At 39.5% G+C, this 20,510-nt stretch overlaps 1 protein-coding gene across 3 annotated transcripts in view; it reads right to left on the reverse strand.

Annotated features, from left to right (window-relative positions):
• Window positions 1–4,118: 4,118 nt before the first annotated feature.
• Window positions 4,119–20,510, reverse strand: part of LOC311427834 (histone-arginine methyltransferase CARM1-like) — a gene marked incomplete at its 3' end in the record, with an annotated part of 69,250 nt that continues 52,858 nt past the window's right edge. The window contains exons 7-13 of one of the 3 annotated variants that reach the window (XM_084505419.1): window positions 15,765–15,855; window positions 12,526–12,607; window positions 10,710–10,795; window positions 9,113–9,202; window positions 7,354–7,408; window positions 5,466–5,555; window positions 4,119–4,300 (exon numbers count right to left, since the gene is read on the reverse strand). In XM_084505419.1, the coding sequence (XP_084361545.1) occupies window positions 5,505–5,555; window positions 7,354–7,408; window positions 9,113–9,202; window positions 10,710–10,795; window positions 12,526–12,607; window positions 15,765–15,855 (455 nt within the window). Of the gene's footprint in view, window positions 4,301–5,461; window positions 5,556–7,270; window positions 7,409–9,112; window positions 9,203–10,709; window positions 10,796–12,525; window positions 12,608–15,764; window positions 15,856–20,510 lie in introns of those variants that run through there. The other 2 variants (XM_084505417.1, XM_084505418.1) reach the window with 2 other exon arrangements.

A 20,510-nucleotide genomic window follows, 5' to 3' on the forward strand; every position in this document is an offset into this window, starting at 1 on the left:
CCGGCCGTAAAGCACGGGGAGGCCCTTGCCCTAGGTCGGGGGAGGCGCTGGGCGAGTCCTGTCAGGGTGCAGGGGCGGGAGCGCCGCAGCCAAAGGGCGTCGTGTCAGTGCTGGAAACTGTCTGCAGGCATAGTCACAGAATCGTTAAGGTTGGAAGCGACCTCCAAGGTCATCTGGTCCAACCGTCCCCCTACCACCAGTATCTCCCAGTAAACCACGTCCCTAGCACCACGTCCAACCTTTCCTTAAACACCCCCAGGGATGTTTACACCACCACCTCCCTCAGCAACCCCTTCCAGTGCCTGACGGTGACTGCTCTTTCTGAGAAGAAATGTCTCCTCATTCCCAACCTGAACCTCCCCTGGCACAACTTGAGGCCATTCCCTCTAGTCCTATCACCAGTTACCTGTGAGAAGAGACCGACCCCCAGCTCCCCACACCTTCCTTTCAGGTAGTTGTAGAGAGCAAGAAGGTCTCCCCTGAGCCTTCTCTTCTCTTCTCCAGACTAAACAACCCCAGTGCCCTCAGCCGCTGCTCACAGGACTTGTGTTTCAGGCCCTTCACCAGCTTCGTAGCCCTTCTCTGGACATGCTCCAGGGCCTCGACAGTAGGCTTTGAGATACTACAAGATACTTCTTGTAGTGAGGTGCCCAAAGCTGAACATGGCACTCGAAGTGCAGCCCCACATCAAAGCAGAGTACAGGGGGGCGATCACCTCCCTGGTCCTACTGGGTACGCTATTCCTGGTACAAGCCAGGATGCCATTGGCCTTCTTGGCCACCTGGGCACACTGCTGGCTCATGTTCATGGGAGCATCAACCAGCATCCCAAGATCCTTTTCCTTTGCACAGCTTTCCAGCCACTCTGCGCGAAGTCTGCAGCATTGCATGGGGTTGTTGTGACCAAAGTTCAGGACTCAGCAGTTAGCCATGTTGAACCTCATCCCATTGACCTCTGCACATCGACCCATCTTGTCCAGGTCCCTCTGCAGGGCCTTTCTATCCTCTGGCAGATTGACACTGCCCCCCAGCTCTGTGTCATCTGCAAACTTACTGAGGGTGCACTCAATTCTCATGGACTTCTGGCAGTCCAGGTGGAGCAGCAGGTCTCTAACTGTTTCTACCTGAACTGTGCAGGTTTCTTCTGCTCCTTGTCCCAGAATTCCAGGTTGGGAGGCTGACGGCTGAGTACCCCAAGGTCTTACTAGTAAAGACAGATGCAAACAAGGTGTTTATGTTTCCACTCAACTTATCTTTTTTTTTTTTTTTTTTTGGTGGTGGTTTCTTTTCAAGTACTAAGACCTGTGAAATCAATTAAGGCATTAGAAAATTCATTGTTATGTTCAACTTGGTTGCTAATAATATGAACACCTCCCAGATAATAAAGCAATGAAACATTTGAATGTCAACCAGAGATTTAAACTCATGATGAATGCACGTTTGAGCATTCATCTGTTTTACAAAATAATTATTGGTCCCTTAAGATTCTTCAGGTACTTTACAACAGCCTGTAGTTGTCATGATAATTATTGACCTAATCAGGTCACCAGGATATTTCCACATATATGTTCAGAGTCAGTATGGATGTTCTCATGTCCATTAAAAAAAAAATAAAAATAAATAAAAAATATATAAATCTCTTTTCTAGATGCTGTTGTGATTTCATAGAGATAAAAATAATTAAAGAACCAAAAGATGGAAATTCAGAAAAATCAATTTGCCATCTATGTACAATATATGTAATAGTGAAATTCAGTATTATCAGTCCATGTCGCTACCAGGAGCCTGATCTCAAAAGCCAAATTTACATTCAGATTATTTTAAAATTGTGACTCACTTGCATAATTGTGTATTATTCCTTGAACATGAGGTTTCCAGCTTTATATCATGAACATGGTTTCGGGTCCCTTGGAAGATGTGTCAACACACTTGAACTGGCTTTCAAATCATTCTCTCTCTCCACACTTCCTCCAGAATATAAAAGGTGTTTTTGTTGTTGTTGTTTTTAGTCTTTTTTGCCATAACAGCACAAAACCCGGCACCACAAACACACTTGTTTGCATCTCTGCTTCTCCATTTGCAGTATGCCAAGGACCTCTTCTCTGGACCATTTTTAGGCACTGCAGGAAGAATTGAGAAGGGGGAGGGGGAGGGCAGGGCAGGGCAGGGAAATATCATGTTTCTACCCAGAAAGTTCTGTAAGCTGAAAACAGTGCATTGTACAGGTTAAGGGTGGGTTCCTGAACACTCAAAATCACCAAAGCTTCAAAGCAGGAAAGAAGATACTGGAGATATTCAAAAGCTGTCTTGGAGATACTCAAAAGTCATTTGGACATGGTACCGGACAAACAGCTCTAGGTGGCCCTGCTTTAGCAGGAAGGTTGGACCAGATGATCTCCACAAGTCCCTTCCAACAAGAAACTTGTCCTCTACTGTATTAAATGCTACTGGAAATGTCCTGTTGAGACTGTTGAGACAATTACATTCAGACACTAACTTCAATGGCTTCGCAGTCTTAACCATGAAGTTCATGTTGCATTTACAAGTTTCACAGTTTTAGAGACTACTTTTGATAATCTAATAAACTATCTTTAAATGGCTATTGTCTTGGAAAAATGAGAAAAAAAAATCCTAAACTGTTTCTTAATTACTTTCAGCAGGGCTCCTTAGCTAAGAAGGTCTTTTGATCAATGTTGTGTGTTACTTCTCAAAAGAAGGGTCAGCCTTGGTGCAGCTTTTCATTCAGACCCGCCTTGCATCAGCACGTGAAGGGCTAGCAGGTGATTATGTTTTGCTAGAGGTATCATTGCAGTTATGTTTGTGATAGTAAAATTATCACAGAATCACAGAATTGTCTAGGTTGGAAGAGACCTCAAGATCATCGAGTCTAACCTCTGACCTAACACTAACAGTCCCCACTAAACCATATCCCTAAGCTCTACATCTAAACGTCTTTTGAAGACTTCCAGGGATGGTGACTCCACCACTTCCCTGGGCAGCCTGTTCCAATGCCTAACAACCCTTTCGGTAAAGAAGTTCTTCCTAAGATCCGACCTAAAACTCCCCTGGCGCAACTTAAGCCCATTCCCCCTCGTCCTGTCACCAGGCACGTGGGAGAACAGACCAACCCCCACCTCGCTACTGCCTCCTTTAAGGTACCTGTAGAGAGCAATAAGGTCGCCCCTGAGCCTCCTCTTCTCCAGGCTGAGCAAGCCCAGCTCCCTCAGCCGCTCCTCGTAGGACTTGTTCTCCAGGCCCCTCACCAGCTTCGTCGCCCTTCTCTGCACCCGCTCAAGCACCTCCATGTCCTTCTTGTAGCAAGGGGCCCAAAACTGAGCACAGTACTCGAGGTGCGGCCTCACCAGAGCTGAGTACAGGGGGACGCTCACCTCCCTAGCCCTGCTGGTCACACTGTTTCTTATGCAAGCCAGGATGCCGTTGGCCTTCTTGGCCACCTGAGCACACTGCTGGCTCATATTCAGCCGACTATCAACCATCACTCCCAGGTCCTTCTCTGCCTGGCAGCTCTCCAACCACTCATCTCCCAGCCTGTAGCTCTGCTTGGAGAAGAAGTCCTACAAGGAGCGGCTGAGGGAGCCTGGAGAAGAGGAGGCTCAGGGGCGACCTTATCGCTCTCCAGAGGTACCTTAAAGGAGGCAGTAGCGAGGTGGGGGTTGGTCTGTTCTCCCACGTTCCTGGTGACAGGACGAGGGGGAATGGGCTAAAGTTGTGCCAGGGGAGTTTTAGGTTGGATGTTAGGAAGAACTTCTTTACCGAAAGGGTTGTTAGGCATTGGAACAGGCTGCCCAGGGAAGTGGTGGAGTCACCATCCCTGGAAGTCTTTAAAAGACATTTAGGGGTAGAGCTCAGTGATGTGGTTTAGTGGAGTACTTGTTAGTGTTAGGTCAGAGGTTAGACTCGATGATCTTGAGGTCTCTTCCAACCTAGAAATTCTGTGATTCTGTGATTCTTTGAAATTCTGTTTTCTATTCTATTTCTAATTCTATTCTGGAATAAAGTTGTAAATGTCATAAATGTAATAAAAGTCATAATTGTGAGTGCAAGCTAAATTTCAGTTAAAAAACCACACACACACAAAATAAAAAAAATACTCCCTTATTATGCCAATCACTTTTTTATTATTGTTATTATTACATACATGTACAGTTACAGATTGATTTTACATGAAGACCAGTAGGTGTATTAGGTACTGAACAGATTTCACTGTTGTTGGCTGCTCAGCTTGGTGAGAATCTCATTTTTGTTTTCATGTGCCGTATTATACTATGTTCTAGTCATATCTAAAATGGATGAAAGAATAAGATATTTATAATAAAATACACAGTTCTTTGACACCTGACGGAATTAGCTAAATTAAAAAAGTAAATAAATTCTAATACAGCTTTTCTTACTTTACTCTGAAGAAAAAAACTATTGACAGCTTTATAATATTTAATATGGGTTTTTATGAAATTGGAAGTATTGTAAACACAACACTCAGACAATGCATGGCAGAGAGGTCTCATTGGAATAAAAATGTGTGCTTGGAATAAAACTTTGTGCTGTTACTGTATTAAATACAGTGTGTTTTCAAATTTATATTGTAACTTTTCATCTATATCTGCAGCTGTGCCACAGGTGTAAAATGCTGCCAAATCCACAAACAGCTTATTTTACAAAGGCAGTGACTTTTTATCTGCTTATATATATACCAGTTCAGGCCACCGGTTTACAGAAATAAGTCTACTCTAGTTTATTTTTGCCCTATGCTATAGAATTTGTATGGAGTTTTTCCGAGTGAGCCAAAAATGGTACAGAAATAAGTATTTGAATCAGGTGTATTCTGAGGCAGTGATGTAGAAAAGCATTGGGCTGTTTGTGTCAGCTACGTACTTCCTTCCCCCTTGAAGAAGTTGTAGAAGCTTTCGCCTGAAATCTAAATCAAGTGTTTCCCACCATGCGTGACAATTTGCATGTCCTAGTCTAAAATACAGGTTATACGTTATTTTTTTTAAACCTTATGAATGCTTTTAAAGTTATGTTTATAAATAAGCACTTATTTATGTTGACAAATAAGCACTTTTCTTTGGGGAAGTCTGTCACTGCTTTTTCAACTCTTCATCTGAAAAACTCAGTTATGGGAAGGCAGGGACAAAATGAAGAACGGTCAGTAAACAAACAAGCAAACAAAACTATAATGAAGACTCACACGGGAAACCCTGTGTTTTCTATTTTTCTATGTGTTTTTCTATTTTCTATGCAGCCTAAATAGAATAATGATTATATAAATAACTACTGCTAACACAAAACAAAAATACACTCACACCTGTAGAAATAAAATAAATCACAAGTTCAAAAACTTTTTTTATATAGTAAGTGTGTTTTGCTTTCTGTCACACAAGATCTGATAACTCTACTTTGATTCATTAAATACAATGTTGTATTTTAGTCAAATGCATTTCTTACCTAAAAAATGGATTCTTTAAATCAAGAGTGTTACCAGATTTAAATCCTGTCTGGTCCACCATAGCCACAATGTGAATATCGTAACTTTGTCTGCATCAGAAATACAAGTATAAAAGGAGATAATGGAAATAAATTATAGTTAAAACTGTAATATCTTATGTGAAAAATATCAGTGTAGTCGCTCTCTGAATAATTACCATTTAGTATTACAATCAAACAAAATTACCACTTAGTATTACAATACATTTATTTATCAGTGCCAGGGCATGATTTTTTAACCATATCTAAAGAAGAATAATTTATAAGACGCGTAACTGGTATTTAGTGTTTGCATATGAAAAAACACTATCATTTTACATTATGGTATTCAGTAGTGAAAGTTCTTTTTCTCTCTCTCAAACAGAAATACTATAAATTTCTAAATTAGCTGAGTAAGTCTTCATGATCAAAAATATCTTATTGGCCAAACACCATTAGGTTTAGTCTTTTTATAATCCCAGGTTTCATCTGAAAAGATATTCTTCACATACCTTTTTGCAAGAAACCAAATTTCTGAAATGTAAACAGGAGTGACTGAGCAATGGAGAACATACAAAAAGGCTGAAGCTGACCAAAGCTTCTCTTACACAGAACTGCAAGTGCAGAATTACATAAAGATGATATCTTGATTCTAGAAGCAAATTAGCTTTGTAGTGGGTTTTAGCTCTGTGCTAAACTTGGTTTAACTGCTCATTCTAAATCTGGCAAGGTCAGTAGTGCAGGTGTCTCTGAGCCATGCTCAATTGTAGATATGCCTTACATATTGACATGTTTACAGCAGTGGCTGTGTGATCATTTTGTGGCATACAGTGTTTCTTTTGTATATTAAAATACTGAATAATTTACTTTTGAAAGAAGCATATGAAGACCTGTATTTGTTATTTGTTCCATGAGGAGTTCCTAACCAGATGTTGGCATTTGCCAAATGTCACATAAAGCGTTAGTTACTTGCATGACTGAAGAGCCTTTGAATATTTCCTTTTGCCCACTACCCCCCTTTTTTTGGCGGAGGCGGGGAAGGGGATTCACCTTTCTGTATAGAGAAGGTTTTGGTTTGTTTTCTATTAAACCCACATATATATGTAAACAAACCAGGCTGCAACTTGTATGGTACAGGCTCTTGACAATAATTTTCAAAGCTAAGTATTTGAGTGGAGTTTCCAAATGTGATTGATAGCAGAAGCAGAAGAGAAGCACTCTGGTGAGGAAATATGCCCTTCCAAAAGCAGTCATTGTCATTAGACTCAGTGGAAGGACTAAGAGCATGTGAAAGCACTATTAAAGAGGGCAGCTTGACTATAGGATTTTTTTTTCCCCTCAGAATTACAAAATATCATGGATTGGAAATCAACCCCACTTCTGCCTATCTCTGCATGGAACTTGGTGGGAGCTGAGGGATTATGTCAGGGCTTCAGGCAAACAACTAGGCTGATGACTTAGACATAACGCTAACTGAAAAAAAGGTGTGGAAAATGATTGGACATGACCTAAGAAAACTGTTGTGTGTGATAAGAGAGCTGGCAAAAGTTACAGGTAGCATTGTGAGGGACAGCAAAATTTCACAGGTGTTCGTGGAGGAATTATGTGAGAAAGAACATTACACATGAGACCTTTTGGTGAGTAGAGTCTTGCAAGGCCAACAGTGCTTATGTGGATTTATCAGTTGGATTGATAATAAACATGAGTACAAGCGTGCTGAAAATTAACTGTTATTGCTTGTGTACCTCTAACACTTCAAAATCTGCTTAGGAAGCTTTTACACTTACTGTTTATTTGCAACAAACAAGATGGTGCCTGAGAGAGTTTCCCCTTCTTTAGCAAAGAGTGGCGTCTGAAGAAGGCAGCGTACCTGATACCAGTGAGTGAGAGGTTCTGTTGGTGCAGTTGACAACCAAACAGTTACCCTAAAACAGAAGAGAGGAACTATGTAGAATGACTTGCCAATCTTCTTTCAGAAATGATTATGTGTATGTGGCTTTTCATAACTGCTCATAATGAAGTTTAAACTCTAGTACAGTCAATGGGGCAAGCAATTCTATGGAATCACTCTGTAGTGAGGAAATAGTGAGGAATTTGTCTGGAAATTAATACATTAGGCCTTAATTTCTTTCTTAGCTCATGCTGTGCACATCAACACAAGACCTGGGGACCAATTATGCAGATTAAAAAAGAGACTCTTCAGACTCCTATTCTCTCTTCTTTCTATGCTCCCAGGACAGGAAATACTGATTTTTCTCCCATTTCACCACTTAGATCGTAGAATCTTAGAATGGTTTGAGTTGAAAGGGTTTCAATTAAAGATTATCTAGTTCCAGCTCCCCTGATGTGGGCATGGACACCTTCTACTGGACCTGGTTGCTCAAAGCCCCATCCAAATTGCCTTTAAACAATTCCAGGGATGGGGCATCCACAGCTTCTCTGAGTAACCCGTTCCAGTGCTTTACCACCCTCTGAGTGAAGGATTTCTTCCTAATACAAATCTAACCTCTAAAAAATTACAGGAAAGAAAGGTTTCTCCTGAACATGGCAGTAGAATTCTCTGCAATGGTAGTTTTATCCTTAAGAACACTACCCAAGAAGCTTCTGTATGTAGTTTTCTCTTGGAAAACATATTACAACAATTTTCCTGAAAGGTCTTGTAGGTGTATAGAAAAGCATAACACGTGTCCTAGTGTTGTGAGTTTGATCCACTGAGATTTCAGATAGTAAGGCAAAGAACTTCTAGAGTTCTACCAACATGAAAGAGGTGCTGTTTAATCAATTTTCTACTGCAAAATCGAGGCCTTCTGAGCTAAGGATTTCAGTTAGTTCCTGTAAGTCTGCTATTTTGTCTATTGTTTTACATCATGTGGAGTTTTTAGAGTTTCTTTTAGGATTAAAACTGTTACTATCAGTTGTTAAAATAAATATAAATGCCATATCATTTTTCTCTTTTAATGGATATACTATTCTGAATTCTTGTAAAACCTTATTTCAAAGGCTAATAAAGGGCATTTATCAACACAAATAGATGAAAGTGTATTTTAAAATATTTTGAAAAAAAAAAAAACTCATCTAAAACTAGACCTATTTAACTGGAATGTCAATAAATCTTATCTAAAAGCTAAATATAGTTAACAGAAATCTATATACTGACTACCTAAGTTTAGCTAATTTTCCCCTACTTCCTATACCAGTTCTCCACATTTTGAAATAAGTACCTGGTGCTGCAATGAAAATTTTTCCCAAGCCTGGTGAAATTCTCTACATTTCCATTCTGTCAATTGCAACTTGCAATCAGCTCTTGTTTTTGCCCACAAACAAGACCAGCACAAATAAGAAAAAACACCTCGTATTTGAATGCTGCTTCTTTACTTACAATGTAAAATATAACATAATATATAATATTATGCAGAAACAGATGTATGGAACAGTATAAATACATGCATTATGACCCTCAACAAAATCACTACCATCTGAGTCTTGCTGCTCCGAGTTACCATATTTCTTGTTACCTCTAGAAGGCATTATCTTAAAATAACAAAGGGCATGGGTAATTACATTATAAACCAGCTCTGCAACAGATAAACTTCTAATTATGGCACACATTGTATGAAAGAAGTACTCACAATGACCCTACAAATGCCACATCAAACCAGAAGGCCAGGCCGTGTATTAGTCCAGACTGCATCATTTGGAAAACGAACGGGATTTCCACTCTATAGGAGGAAAAAAACAAAAACAAAAACAAAAACAAACAAACAAACAAAATCAAAAACAAAAAAAAACAAACAAACAAAACAAACAAACAAAATGAAAATCAGAATGCTGCAAAAGTAATTTCAAAAAAAAAACAAAAAGTACGGGAAACAAAAATCCATCAGAAATATGTTAGTGAAACCTACCCTATATTAATTTATATATTGCCATTCTTAATCAGTTTATGTCTCAATTTTCCACATATTAAAAAAAAAAAAAAAGTTCTTTTTCTCTATATCAATAGAACTAACCAATGGCACTGATTTGGCCTTATTTGCCCATAGAATCAAACATGTCAGTATGTATGTGTTACTGCATCATTTGTTACATCACTGCAGGATGTTACAAATACAGCAGTTCAGTCTTTCCAATGGAAAAAAATCTTATTCCCACTGAGGGATTTGAATTTAGTTTTGAACAGTAAAATGCTCCACTACAAATTTAACAAACAGGTCTACTACTGGAATCAAAAGCTGAAAACTGAGCTACCCAAACAAGAGCTGGAACATTTTCACTTCCAAAAGAAGTATTACTGGCTATGCAGTTTTAGCCAAATCTCACTCACTGTTGCAGAAACATATAAAAACTAGCATTCAGGTAGAACTTATTAGTCCTCCTGAGAACGACTGAAATAAGTCAACACTAGCCAGCTGAAACTGGAAAGCAGATCTCCAGCTGTCTTCCCCTCTCACAACAATTCCTTTCCTTCACTAGACCATGCAATTAGTTAGGAGTCAGGTTGAGAAATAAGCAGTTCAGAGTTTCAAAGACAGTATATGATATCTTCCTCTGATGACGATGTCTTGCAAGTACTTGTAGTACTCCCTCAAGTTCTCCCATAAGATACATTTTATTTCTCTAAGGTACCAAGGACGAAGCTTCTCTCTATAACTCTTGGACACAATGAATGTAGGTCATTGCAAATATAAGACCTTCCAAGGAAAGATTTGAAGGATCTCTGGAGGGAAGAAAAGAGGTGCAACTGGCCCCTCTTACACAATAAATGTAGTAAAAAAAAAAAAAAAAAAAGAAAAAGAAACACTCAAACAAACAAACCAAAACCAACAGAAAACATACACAAAAGTGGCTTGTGATGACCATCTTACCCAGAATATTTGAGGTCTTTTAGGATGTCTAGCTGGAAAAACAACTACCTTGCCACTGTATCCTAACAGACAAAGCTTGGCAGCAAACTGACTTCTAGAGTCCAGTTTATCCCTTTCAGTAAGAATCTTCTAAACTTCTTTACTGTTTCACAGACTCACAGACTTCTCTGCTAACAGTAGACAAACCATCCTGCAGATGAATGTTCTGGTACATTACCAGAGGTGTACTAACCATCTTGGCATGCCACCTTCCCTCCTCCACACCCACCGCTAATCAAGACTTTCTCTGTCTCCCATCATTAACCATCAAAAGCCAATCACAAAAAGGGAAAAAAAAAGTAGGTTGCTGGTGTCTGCTAACCTACGCAAATCTTCCTCTACAGCTTCTTTGAAGTTAATGGTGTACTTCACTGTCTGGGCCATCAGAATTCTCATGTCAAAAGTATCCTAATGGGGGAGAGAGGAGATGAGGAAAGGTAATATGTATTACCATTCAGTTTTGTCAGCATATACTTGTTAAACATATACTTGTTAAACAGCATATATCTGTTAAACAAAATGGGAAGAAGACACAAATCAAACTTCACCCCAATAAACCCATTGTAAATATATTTTCATTTTTTTTTTAATTTATTTTAATTGGCCCTGGAAACACTGTTAGATGTGAAAACTCCATATCATCATCAGAATTCAATATACTAGATATCTTATGTTAGCTATTTGATAGCAAAGAATGTTTTATTAAGCCAGAAACAAAACCAAAAAAAAAAAAAAAAAAAAAAAAATCTGTCCCTATATTGATTAGATAACTTATAAAAATGCTGTGATTTTTTTTTTGTTCTTATTTTTTATTTTATTAAAGCACACAGTTTGATGTGTTCTTATGCACCACATAGTTGGATAAACCAAACTAAGAGACTACGACAAGACTTGAAAATTCAATAGTGAAGTATAGGAAGCAAAATTAATGCAGACTGCCTTCTAGAAACATGTTAAGAGCAGATAGTCAGCAAATGGAACATTTCCCTACATTTTTCTTTCTTCAGTCACATGCACTAACCCTTATTTTAACCATTACTGTTCACAACCAAGTAAACAACTTGACAAGTAAAGCAAAGCCTTAACATAAATGCTTATATCATATCCTGCTGAATGAGAATTGAAAAATATCTATAGAATAAGAGGAAACCAAAGAGATAAATGATTATTTTAAAGAAAAAACAATTTAACAAAGCTTTTATTGATACATAATTTTATGATCTTCAAGGGAAGAAAATGCCAAAAGCCAATCATCAATTCATATGGGATGGAAAGATGTACTTCAATCCTACAGATTACTCCATTCTCTAATTGAAAGCTAAAGAACCAGCACTGAGATGACCATGCTATATAATCAAAGATGGCTGAAATCTATGAATACAAATGAGAGAGTTTTCTTATTTCACACAGTAAAAGCAAGAGAGTGCAAAAGATGGCAGCAGTAGGCTGGTTATCTTTACAGATTCCTTCATGGAACAGCAGTTATACCTCTATCATTACTTAAACTAGTTAGCATAAATCCAGCCCAAATTTGCTGCAGTCAGATTTCTGAGAGAAGACCTTTACATTGTGCCTACACTAAAGCATTAAACCAGGCTGTGGTGGTGGGGTAACTCTTTTGATTTGTGGGTGTTTTTCTTTGTTAGACAGCTCAAAGAAAGAGAGCATTAGGGGCTAGATACAAGTTACCCATGAAGAAAGTACATTTAAATAATTTAAAAGGTTGTTTCATAATGCAGAAATGTTTTTGTTTGGACACTTCCTATTTTGGTTTAATTTGTGGATCAGAGAAAGGAAGGGAAAATCCAAGGTCAAGTTACTTGTTTAAGAGAATGAAAACTGAGGGAAACTAGTTGCATGTTAGGAAAACAGATGTGTTCACATGCTGTGGTTCCCTAATGCATGCATATCTAGACCTGTTACTTACAGCAAAACCAGGAATATCACATACAGTTGTTAACCTCTCGCAGCAGCTCTGTTCACAGTTCTCACAGAGTGTGTTGCTGGCTCTTTATTCAGCAGCCACAGAGCTCTGTTAAACAGGGAGTCTATGGTACATATAGGATTTTGTGGAGAGAATAAGGTAGGAATAAGAGAGGGGAAAATGTAAGAAGTAACCCCCAGACAAACAAACCTACCACAATAGGTTGTCTGAAATACTCTTCCACAGCTGCACTGCGTAGACTGGACAAATTGATCCCATAAAAGCACTCTTGGTACCTAGAAACAGTAACACATTTTAAAATTTTTAGTGGAAAAATGTTTTTTTTGGGCTCCAACCAGACCCAGGAAGAGTAACTGTAAACAGCAGGTGAACTACAGCTGGCCACATCTTTCCCTTTTTCCATTTTGCCGAGACAAAATAGCAGCCCTCCTCAGTTTATTTTCCCTATGATACAGGCCTTCTAGCCAGCACAGTTAGGTGACCTGACCCCCTCAAGTGGACATTATGTAGACATTTCACAGTTCATTACTGAAAAACAAACAAACAAAAACAGAAACAAAAACAAAACAAACAACAACAACAACAACAACAACAAAGACCCCCCCCCCCCCCATGGAAACAAAAGAACAGGAATTAGACTGTCAGTTAGGCAGTCTTAAACTACTTTTGCAAACTTGATCTATTCCAGAAATGGGGGTGGACCTCATGCAGATAAAAGTGGTGCTCAGTTTGCCTATATTACAGGTCCAGTCCCTTTTACTGATATAAAAGGGGAAAATAAAGACCATCTGATACCAACTGAAAAGAGGAAACAAACAAACAAAATCCTATTTTTATCTTACAAATTTTTGCAAACGTTCCTTTAATGTACATACAGGCTACTCCCAGTGTGAACTTTGAAATTAAAATGTACGTGTCTGCAGAAATCATACCAGACCCTGGGTCTAATCAACTCACTGAAAATTTTAACAGGTATCTTTAACCCCAGATAACATAAACAAAATGGGATAGAAAGGGGAAACAGCAAGAGAGCTCAATTTCTTGTGATGGAAGTGTCATAAAACTATGGCAAACCTTCTTCCGAGTCTTCGGAAACACATAAAAGGGAAACCTTGAAAGTCTGTTCTCATGGTTAAAACATCATACAATTCCTAAGCTATCATCACTTTTTCAAAGTGGATGAGGAAGTCTACACTAATCTGGCAACACCCATTTAACACTGATAAATTCTACATTCTGTGCTAATTGCATAAATGGGAAATGCTTAGGTAACTACAGCTGATAAAGTATCTTTAAGGAAGGAACTCAAATAAGCACAACAGCAGAAATCACCTGACACCAACTGCAAGTGATCTTTTATCCATATGTTTGCTGCACTTTGTAATTGAGTTGCATATTTATTACTGATGAAAACCAGACAAAATGCATGTTATTTTTAACCCCTTTTATATTTACGCTTTGTATCTTTCTATCTTGGCAAGATTTTTCATAACAAAAATAGCAGTCTGCTCTTCTATGGTAGACTATATACATGTATTATAACACTTCTAAGAATGATTAATGGTAAATACAAATTAAAACACAACTCTGAAGGACAACAGTAAGCCAACCTACAGGCCTGAAGAGGAACAACCTACTTACGTCATAATTTTTATTACAATAATTGCAATAATTCTAAGAGTATGAGAAATATGTAACCTTTCCTTTGTACAGTAAACAGGCTAAGCTATCTGCTGCACCTAGCATTAAATCACACACTATGATTTTTCAGTATTATTTTGAAGATTTTTCCAAGGTCCTGGTGCCTTTACCACAGGCAATTTCAAACTGCAAATCCAGATATTTCTTTCAGTCTTTTTGCAACTATTATCATCCAGTTGGTCCCAAAAATGCATCCAGTCTTTAAGACACAGGGATATGCAGTTAGCTATATAAGAAATCATTTGTTAGACAAAAATACATCTTCTGTTCCAGGTAATAAAACTGGACAATGAATTGAGGCTGTATTTTGAAGACTGGAGTTCACAGCTTACAAAACTTCCAGGCTGTCAACAACTGGTTCCTGACAGTACACTTCAAACACCCAAGAAAGCCCAGAAAGTGCTGTCTGAAGTAGGACTTTTATAGTTTGGGATCTAGCAACATTCCCAGTCTTTTTAATATTAAGAACATGAATGTCCTAAAGTGGTGCTGAAGCAGAACTGCTGCACTCTTACTCAAAAAATGTTGATCCCACATTTGCTTGAAGACATTAGAAGCACTAATATTTTGGTCTGTAGAGCACTCACTGGGCATATATCCATCCAAAACTATAACCATATGGGATGACAGAAGGATAGATAGAAGGACTGATAATGTAGTCCTCTGCATAGAGAACATTTCAAGACAGCTATAAATTATATTATGAGTGCACAAACTAGGAATATATCAAACAGAACCTGAAATAAAAGGCGTATCACTACAGGTAATTGTGTCACACTTCTGTGATTAATTTGGTTGATCCATTCTCATCAAAAATCAAATGGAGGTAATGCAAAGATCTATCAAAAATGAGAGACATCCTTCTGCAAAGATGGGTGAAGGAGAGACTGCAATACTTTGTGATTTAGATACCAACCTGAATGCTCTCACAATTATGAAGTATTACTACAGCTTGTGATAATAATGATAAAAACATTGTTGGTGTGAAGAGAAAGTAGTTACTAGGGAAGACTTGAGTGATCCGTTTTCCCCCTTTCTCAGAAAGTCTTGCAGTAGTTGACAGATAATTCATCTGATTAAATGCAGAATACTGGAGATGCTTAGAAGGCAACTGGAGTTTTGCTGAAATGTTATTATTTTCCTCATAAGAATATCACTGCTAATGTTTTCCCCTATATACGGCATAGTGACAGCTCAACAGTGGAGAGTTGCAGTGGGACATTTCAAGGGAAAAAAGAGTGCAACTGCTTGTTGAAGCTGAAAGAAAAATTCAGGTGGACAAAGTAACTACCAAACTGGAAATTGCTCAGGACACAGGAGTTAATATTTGTTCTCTGTGATGACACCCAAGGAGTTGTTGCCATGCTCAAACAGCTGAGATTTGAAGAAATAAAATAATCACCATCTACAGCATACTCTACTCTGGTATAGCAAAGGAAATACCAACAACTGATTTACAGACAACTGTTTCTCACAATAGATGCTCCATAGAGTTAATTTCTTTTTCAAGAAGAGACTCAGACAGCTCTAGCACTTTCTGAAAGATCTCCCAGGTTTGCACAATAAACAGTATGGCTCTAGTTCAGAGAAGTAATGAAGGAAAATATAAAAGTATTCTCTTCCAATACTGACAGATACTATGCACCCCTTTAGGCTGAATCAAATAACTGATTGATTTTTTAACCTCTACTGAACCCTGGGTGATAAACAAAAAACATAAATAACCATTACCAAAAATTGGCTCTGGAGTAGTGTTCCGTGTACAGCTGCTCATCAGAAAAAGGAGCCAAATGAATTTCACTAAACGTTGGAAACATCATTCCTAGTAAACAAAAGACAAAATAAAGTAGCAAGGCATACTCCCACAGGCAACTCTATAGGAATGTCTTAACTACTTAAAACCACCAGTTCAAATATCTTAACATTTAGTTTTATTAGTATAGGGATTACTGATGTATGAATATGTTCAAGCATCAAGTAAAACAAACAAACAAACAAACAAACAAACATACAATACTTCATAAAGTCTTCATAATTTATGGTCCTATATTAATTATTTGAATATTTTAACTCCCTTCAAATGAAGTAAAATGCTAGCTATTAAATAGCTTCTCAATGTTCTCTAGAGGAATTATAGTGGCTTTTTTTGCTTACTCAATAGATACAATATTTGTGTGAGGGACTTTCATTATAGTTCAGACCTGATCTCAAATTAAACTGAGGATGGTGGTTCATCTGGCTTGGAGGCATCATCAAGGTTGTTGGCCTACGCTCTGCCTCAAAACAGCTTACACAAAGAAAAACAGATAGGTCATTATCATAGCAGACTCCCTCCCAAAGAAAACAAGAAGCCTAACATGCAGACCCGACCCACTTCATAGCTAAGTCTGCTGCCTCCATGGGGCCTGGGTTAGATATGTGAAGAGAAGCCTTCCTACCCTGTTGCTACCCCCAGATTATTATCCATTATTGATTTTTCAGATAGACAGCAATGAAATTCCAAAAAGTCCAAGGGCAATCAAGAGAGACTTCAGGGCCTTGGTACAACTGGTTAAGGGATCAGGAGCACAAGTAGTGTTCCCCTCTAGCCCTCCAGTTGCAGGGAATGAGGAGGGGAGAAAGAGAAAGACCCACCAGATGAATACGTGGCTCCAAGCCTGGTGTCACCAGCAGATCTTTGGTTTTTTTGATCATGTTTCACACAATAGCAGCCCTACTTGTAACAGACAGGGTATACCCATCTCAAAGAGGGAAAAGGAGTTAGCAGGGCTCACTGAAAACTTTAAACTAGATTTGAAGGGGAAAATGTGGGGCCAGAGGCATATGCTAACTTGGACAGCCACCAAAGTCTTATCGCTTTGGTAGGCAGAAAGCCCTGGGAACATGGCAATTAGGAGAAACTTGTGAAAGCACCGAAAGACTGTTTTTGTAATGTAAGTGCTACCATGAGATTGCTTAACCTTTGGCAGTGAGAAAGTAACTGAGGGCACATAGGCTATATTCTGTTGCTAGGAGGTTTCCATGGTATTGTGCTATCTCCGGACGGATATAAAAGAGCAGAGGTAGAGACAATAAAAAAAATCTTTTCCTTTGCTTGAAACATGCATCAGAGTCTGTGCATTCATTGCCACAGGGAAAGGGATAAAAACAGGCTCACTAAATATAAGCCTGGGAGCAGTATGCCAATGGTTGTGGGACAGTTTGCTAGCAAGGTTCTCCTGTCTGCCATCCCAGTGAAAGTAGGTGATGGAGAAACATGTTACAGCAAAGACAAGAGGATATTGATGGGTTAGAAATCACAGATGTGCCTAAGAATGGTCACATAGGAATTAGGGTTTCTACCCCCAAAAAGTTGATGGGATCATTAGCCAAACTGAAGTGCAAACCAATGCATGCAGTGTGGGCAGCAAAAAGGAGGAGCTAGAAGCCATTGCGCAGCAGGAAAATTACGACATAGTTACCATCACAGAAACATGGTGGGATGATTTGCACAACTGTAGTGCTGCAATGGATGGCTTTAAACTCTTTGGAAGGGATAGGATAGGAAGGAGAGGTGGTGAGGTAGCCCTGTATGTTAGTAGTATTTTGATTATCTTGAACTTAATAATGGGGACGATAGGGTTGATCCTTTATGTGTAAGAATCAGGGGGAAGCCCAACAAGGCAGATGTCATAGTGGGAGTCTGTTATAGACCACCCAATGAGGATAAACAGGCAGAAAAAATATTCTATAAGTAGCTCAGAGAAAGTCTTATAATAACCAGCCCTCGTTCTTATGGGGGACTTGAACTTACCAGATGTCTTCTGGAAATACAATACAGCAGAAGGGAAACATTCTAGGAGGTTCCTGGAGTATGTGGAAGATAACTACATGACACAAGTGGTGAGTGAGCCAGGTAGGGAAGGAGCCCTGCTGGACCTCTTGCTTGTGAACAGAGAAGGACTTGTGGATGATGTGAAGGCTGCAGGCCATTTTAGTCATGGCAATCACAAATGAATAGAGTTTTCAATTCTTCAAAAAGTAATGAGGGATGTTAGCAGAATTGCCACCTTGGACTTCAAGAGGGCAAACTTTGGCCTGCTTAGGAGAGTGGCTTACAAAGTCCCCTAAGAGGCAGTCCTGAAGGGCAATGGAGTCCAAGAAGTATGGACACTCTTCCAGAAGAAAATCTTAAAAAGCCCACAAGCAGGCCATTCTCATGTGTCTAAAAGTGAGCTGGTGAGCAAGAAGATTGGCCTGGCTGAACAGAGAGCTTTAGCTAGAACTCAGGAAGAAAAAGAAAGTTTATGACCTTTGGAAGAAGAGGCAATCCACTAACTAGGACTACAAAAATGTCATGAGGCTATGCAGGGAAGAAATTAGAAAGGCCAAAGCCCAGCTGGAAATTAGTATGGCTAATGCCATTAAACACAATAAAAATGATTCTAAAATTACATTAGCAGCCAAGGAGGACTAAGGAGAATCTCCATGCTTTATTGGATGTGGGAGAAAACTCAGTAAGAAAGGATGAGGAAAAGGCTGAGGTATTTAATGCTTTCTTTGCCTCAGTCTTTAGCAGTAAAGTACTCCATGTACTAAGCCCCCTGAGCTGAAAGATAGGGACAGGTAGCAGAGTGAAGCCCCCATGATCCAAGAGGAAATTATTGGTGACCTGCTAAACCAATTAGGTGCACACAAGTCTATGGGACCAGATGGGATCCACCCAAGGGTACTGAGGGAGCTGGCAGAAGTGTTCACCTAGCCACTTTCCATCATTTATCATCAGTCCTGGCTATCCAGAGAAGTCCCAGCTGACTGGAGGCTAGTAAGTGTGATGCCCATCCACAAAAAGGGCTGGAAGGAGGACCGAGGGAGCTACAGGCCTGTCAGTCTGACTTTTATGCTGGGGAAGGTTATGGAGCAGATCATCCCGAGTGCCATCAAATGGCACGTACAGGACAACCACATGATTGGGCCCAGTCAGCATGGATTTATGAATGTCAGGTCCTGCTTGACTAACCTTGTCTCCCTCTATGACAAAGTAACACACTCAGTGGACGAGGGAAAGGCTGTGGATGTTGTCTACCTAGACTTTAGTAGAGATTTTGACACTGTTTTTCTTAGCATTCTCCTGGAGAAACTGGCTGCTTTTGGCTTGGATGGGTGTATGCTTTGCTGGGTAAAGAACTGGCTGGGTGGCCAGGCCCAAAGAGTTGTGGTAAATGGAGTTAAATACAGTTGGAGGCCAGTCACTAGTGGTGTGCCATAGGGCTGAGTGCTGAGGCCAGTTCTCTTTAAAATCTTTACCAATGATATGGACGAGGGGATCAAGTGCACCCTCAGTAAGTTTGCAGACAACACCAAGTAGGGCGTAGTGTTGATCTGGTTGAGGGTAGGAAGGCTCTACACAGGGGTCTGGTTAGGCTGGATCAATGAGCTAAGGCCAACTCTATGAAGTTCAACAAGGCCAAGTGACAGGTCCTGCAGCTGTAACACAACTCCATCCACACTATAGGGTGGGGGAAGAGTGGCTAGAAAGCTTCCTAGAGGAAAGGAACCTAAGGGTATTGGTCAATAGCTGTCTGAATATGAGCCAGCAGTATGCTTAGGTGGCCAAGAAGGCTAACAGCATCCTGGCTTGTATAAGGAATAGAGTAGCCAGCATGACCAGGGAACTGAATGTCCCCCTGTACTCAGCTCTAGTGAGACAACACCTCAGGTTCTGTATACTATTTTGGTCCCCTCAATATAGAAAGCTTTGGACATACTGGAGCATGCTGGAGCATGTCCAAAGATTGGTAACGGATGTGGTGAAGAGTCTGGAACACAAGTCATATGAGAATTGCTGAGGGAACTGGGGTTGTTTAGCCTAGCAAAATACACGTCAGGGGAGACCTTATCACTCTCTACAACTAACTCAAAGGAGGTTTTAGTGAGATGGCGGTTGGTCTCTCCTCCATCTCCTCACATGTCCTCCATCTCCTCACAACAAGTGATAGTACAAGAGGAAAAGGCCTCAAGTTGTGCCAGGCGAGGCTTAGGCTGAATATTAGGAAGAATTTCTTAATTAAAAGGGTTGTGAACATTGGAACACGCTGCCCAGGGCAGTGGTTGAGTCACTGGAGGTTTTTAAATCACATGCAGATGCGTTGCTTTGGGACCTGGTTTAGTGGTAGACTAGGCAATGCTAGGTTAAAGTTGATGATCTTAGAGCTCTTTTTCATCCTAAATGATTCCATGATCCTATTCTATGATTCTAAATTGCTGGGTATGCTTTTTGTTGAGATCAGAACTGCTGTTAATGACTGAGATGGTCATGTATATATCACTCTTAAGCCTTTATCCAGGAAACTGATAGCACTTAGGAATAAATATTATACATAAATAAAAATCCTACTATCATAAAAAGATATTATTTTTTTTCTTTTTTCCCTCCATAATGAAATTGAGGAATGGAGAATTTTATTTACAGTGTGGCAAATTATTTACAGAGCAGGG

Source organism: Aythya ferina (genome assembly GCF_964211825.1).
Source record: "Aythya ferina genome assembly, chromosome: Z".
Classification (NCBI taxonomy): Eukaryota; Metazoa; Chordata; class Aves; order Anseriformes; family Anatidae; genus Aythya; species Aythya ferina.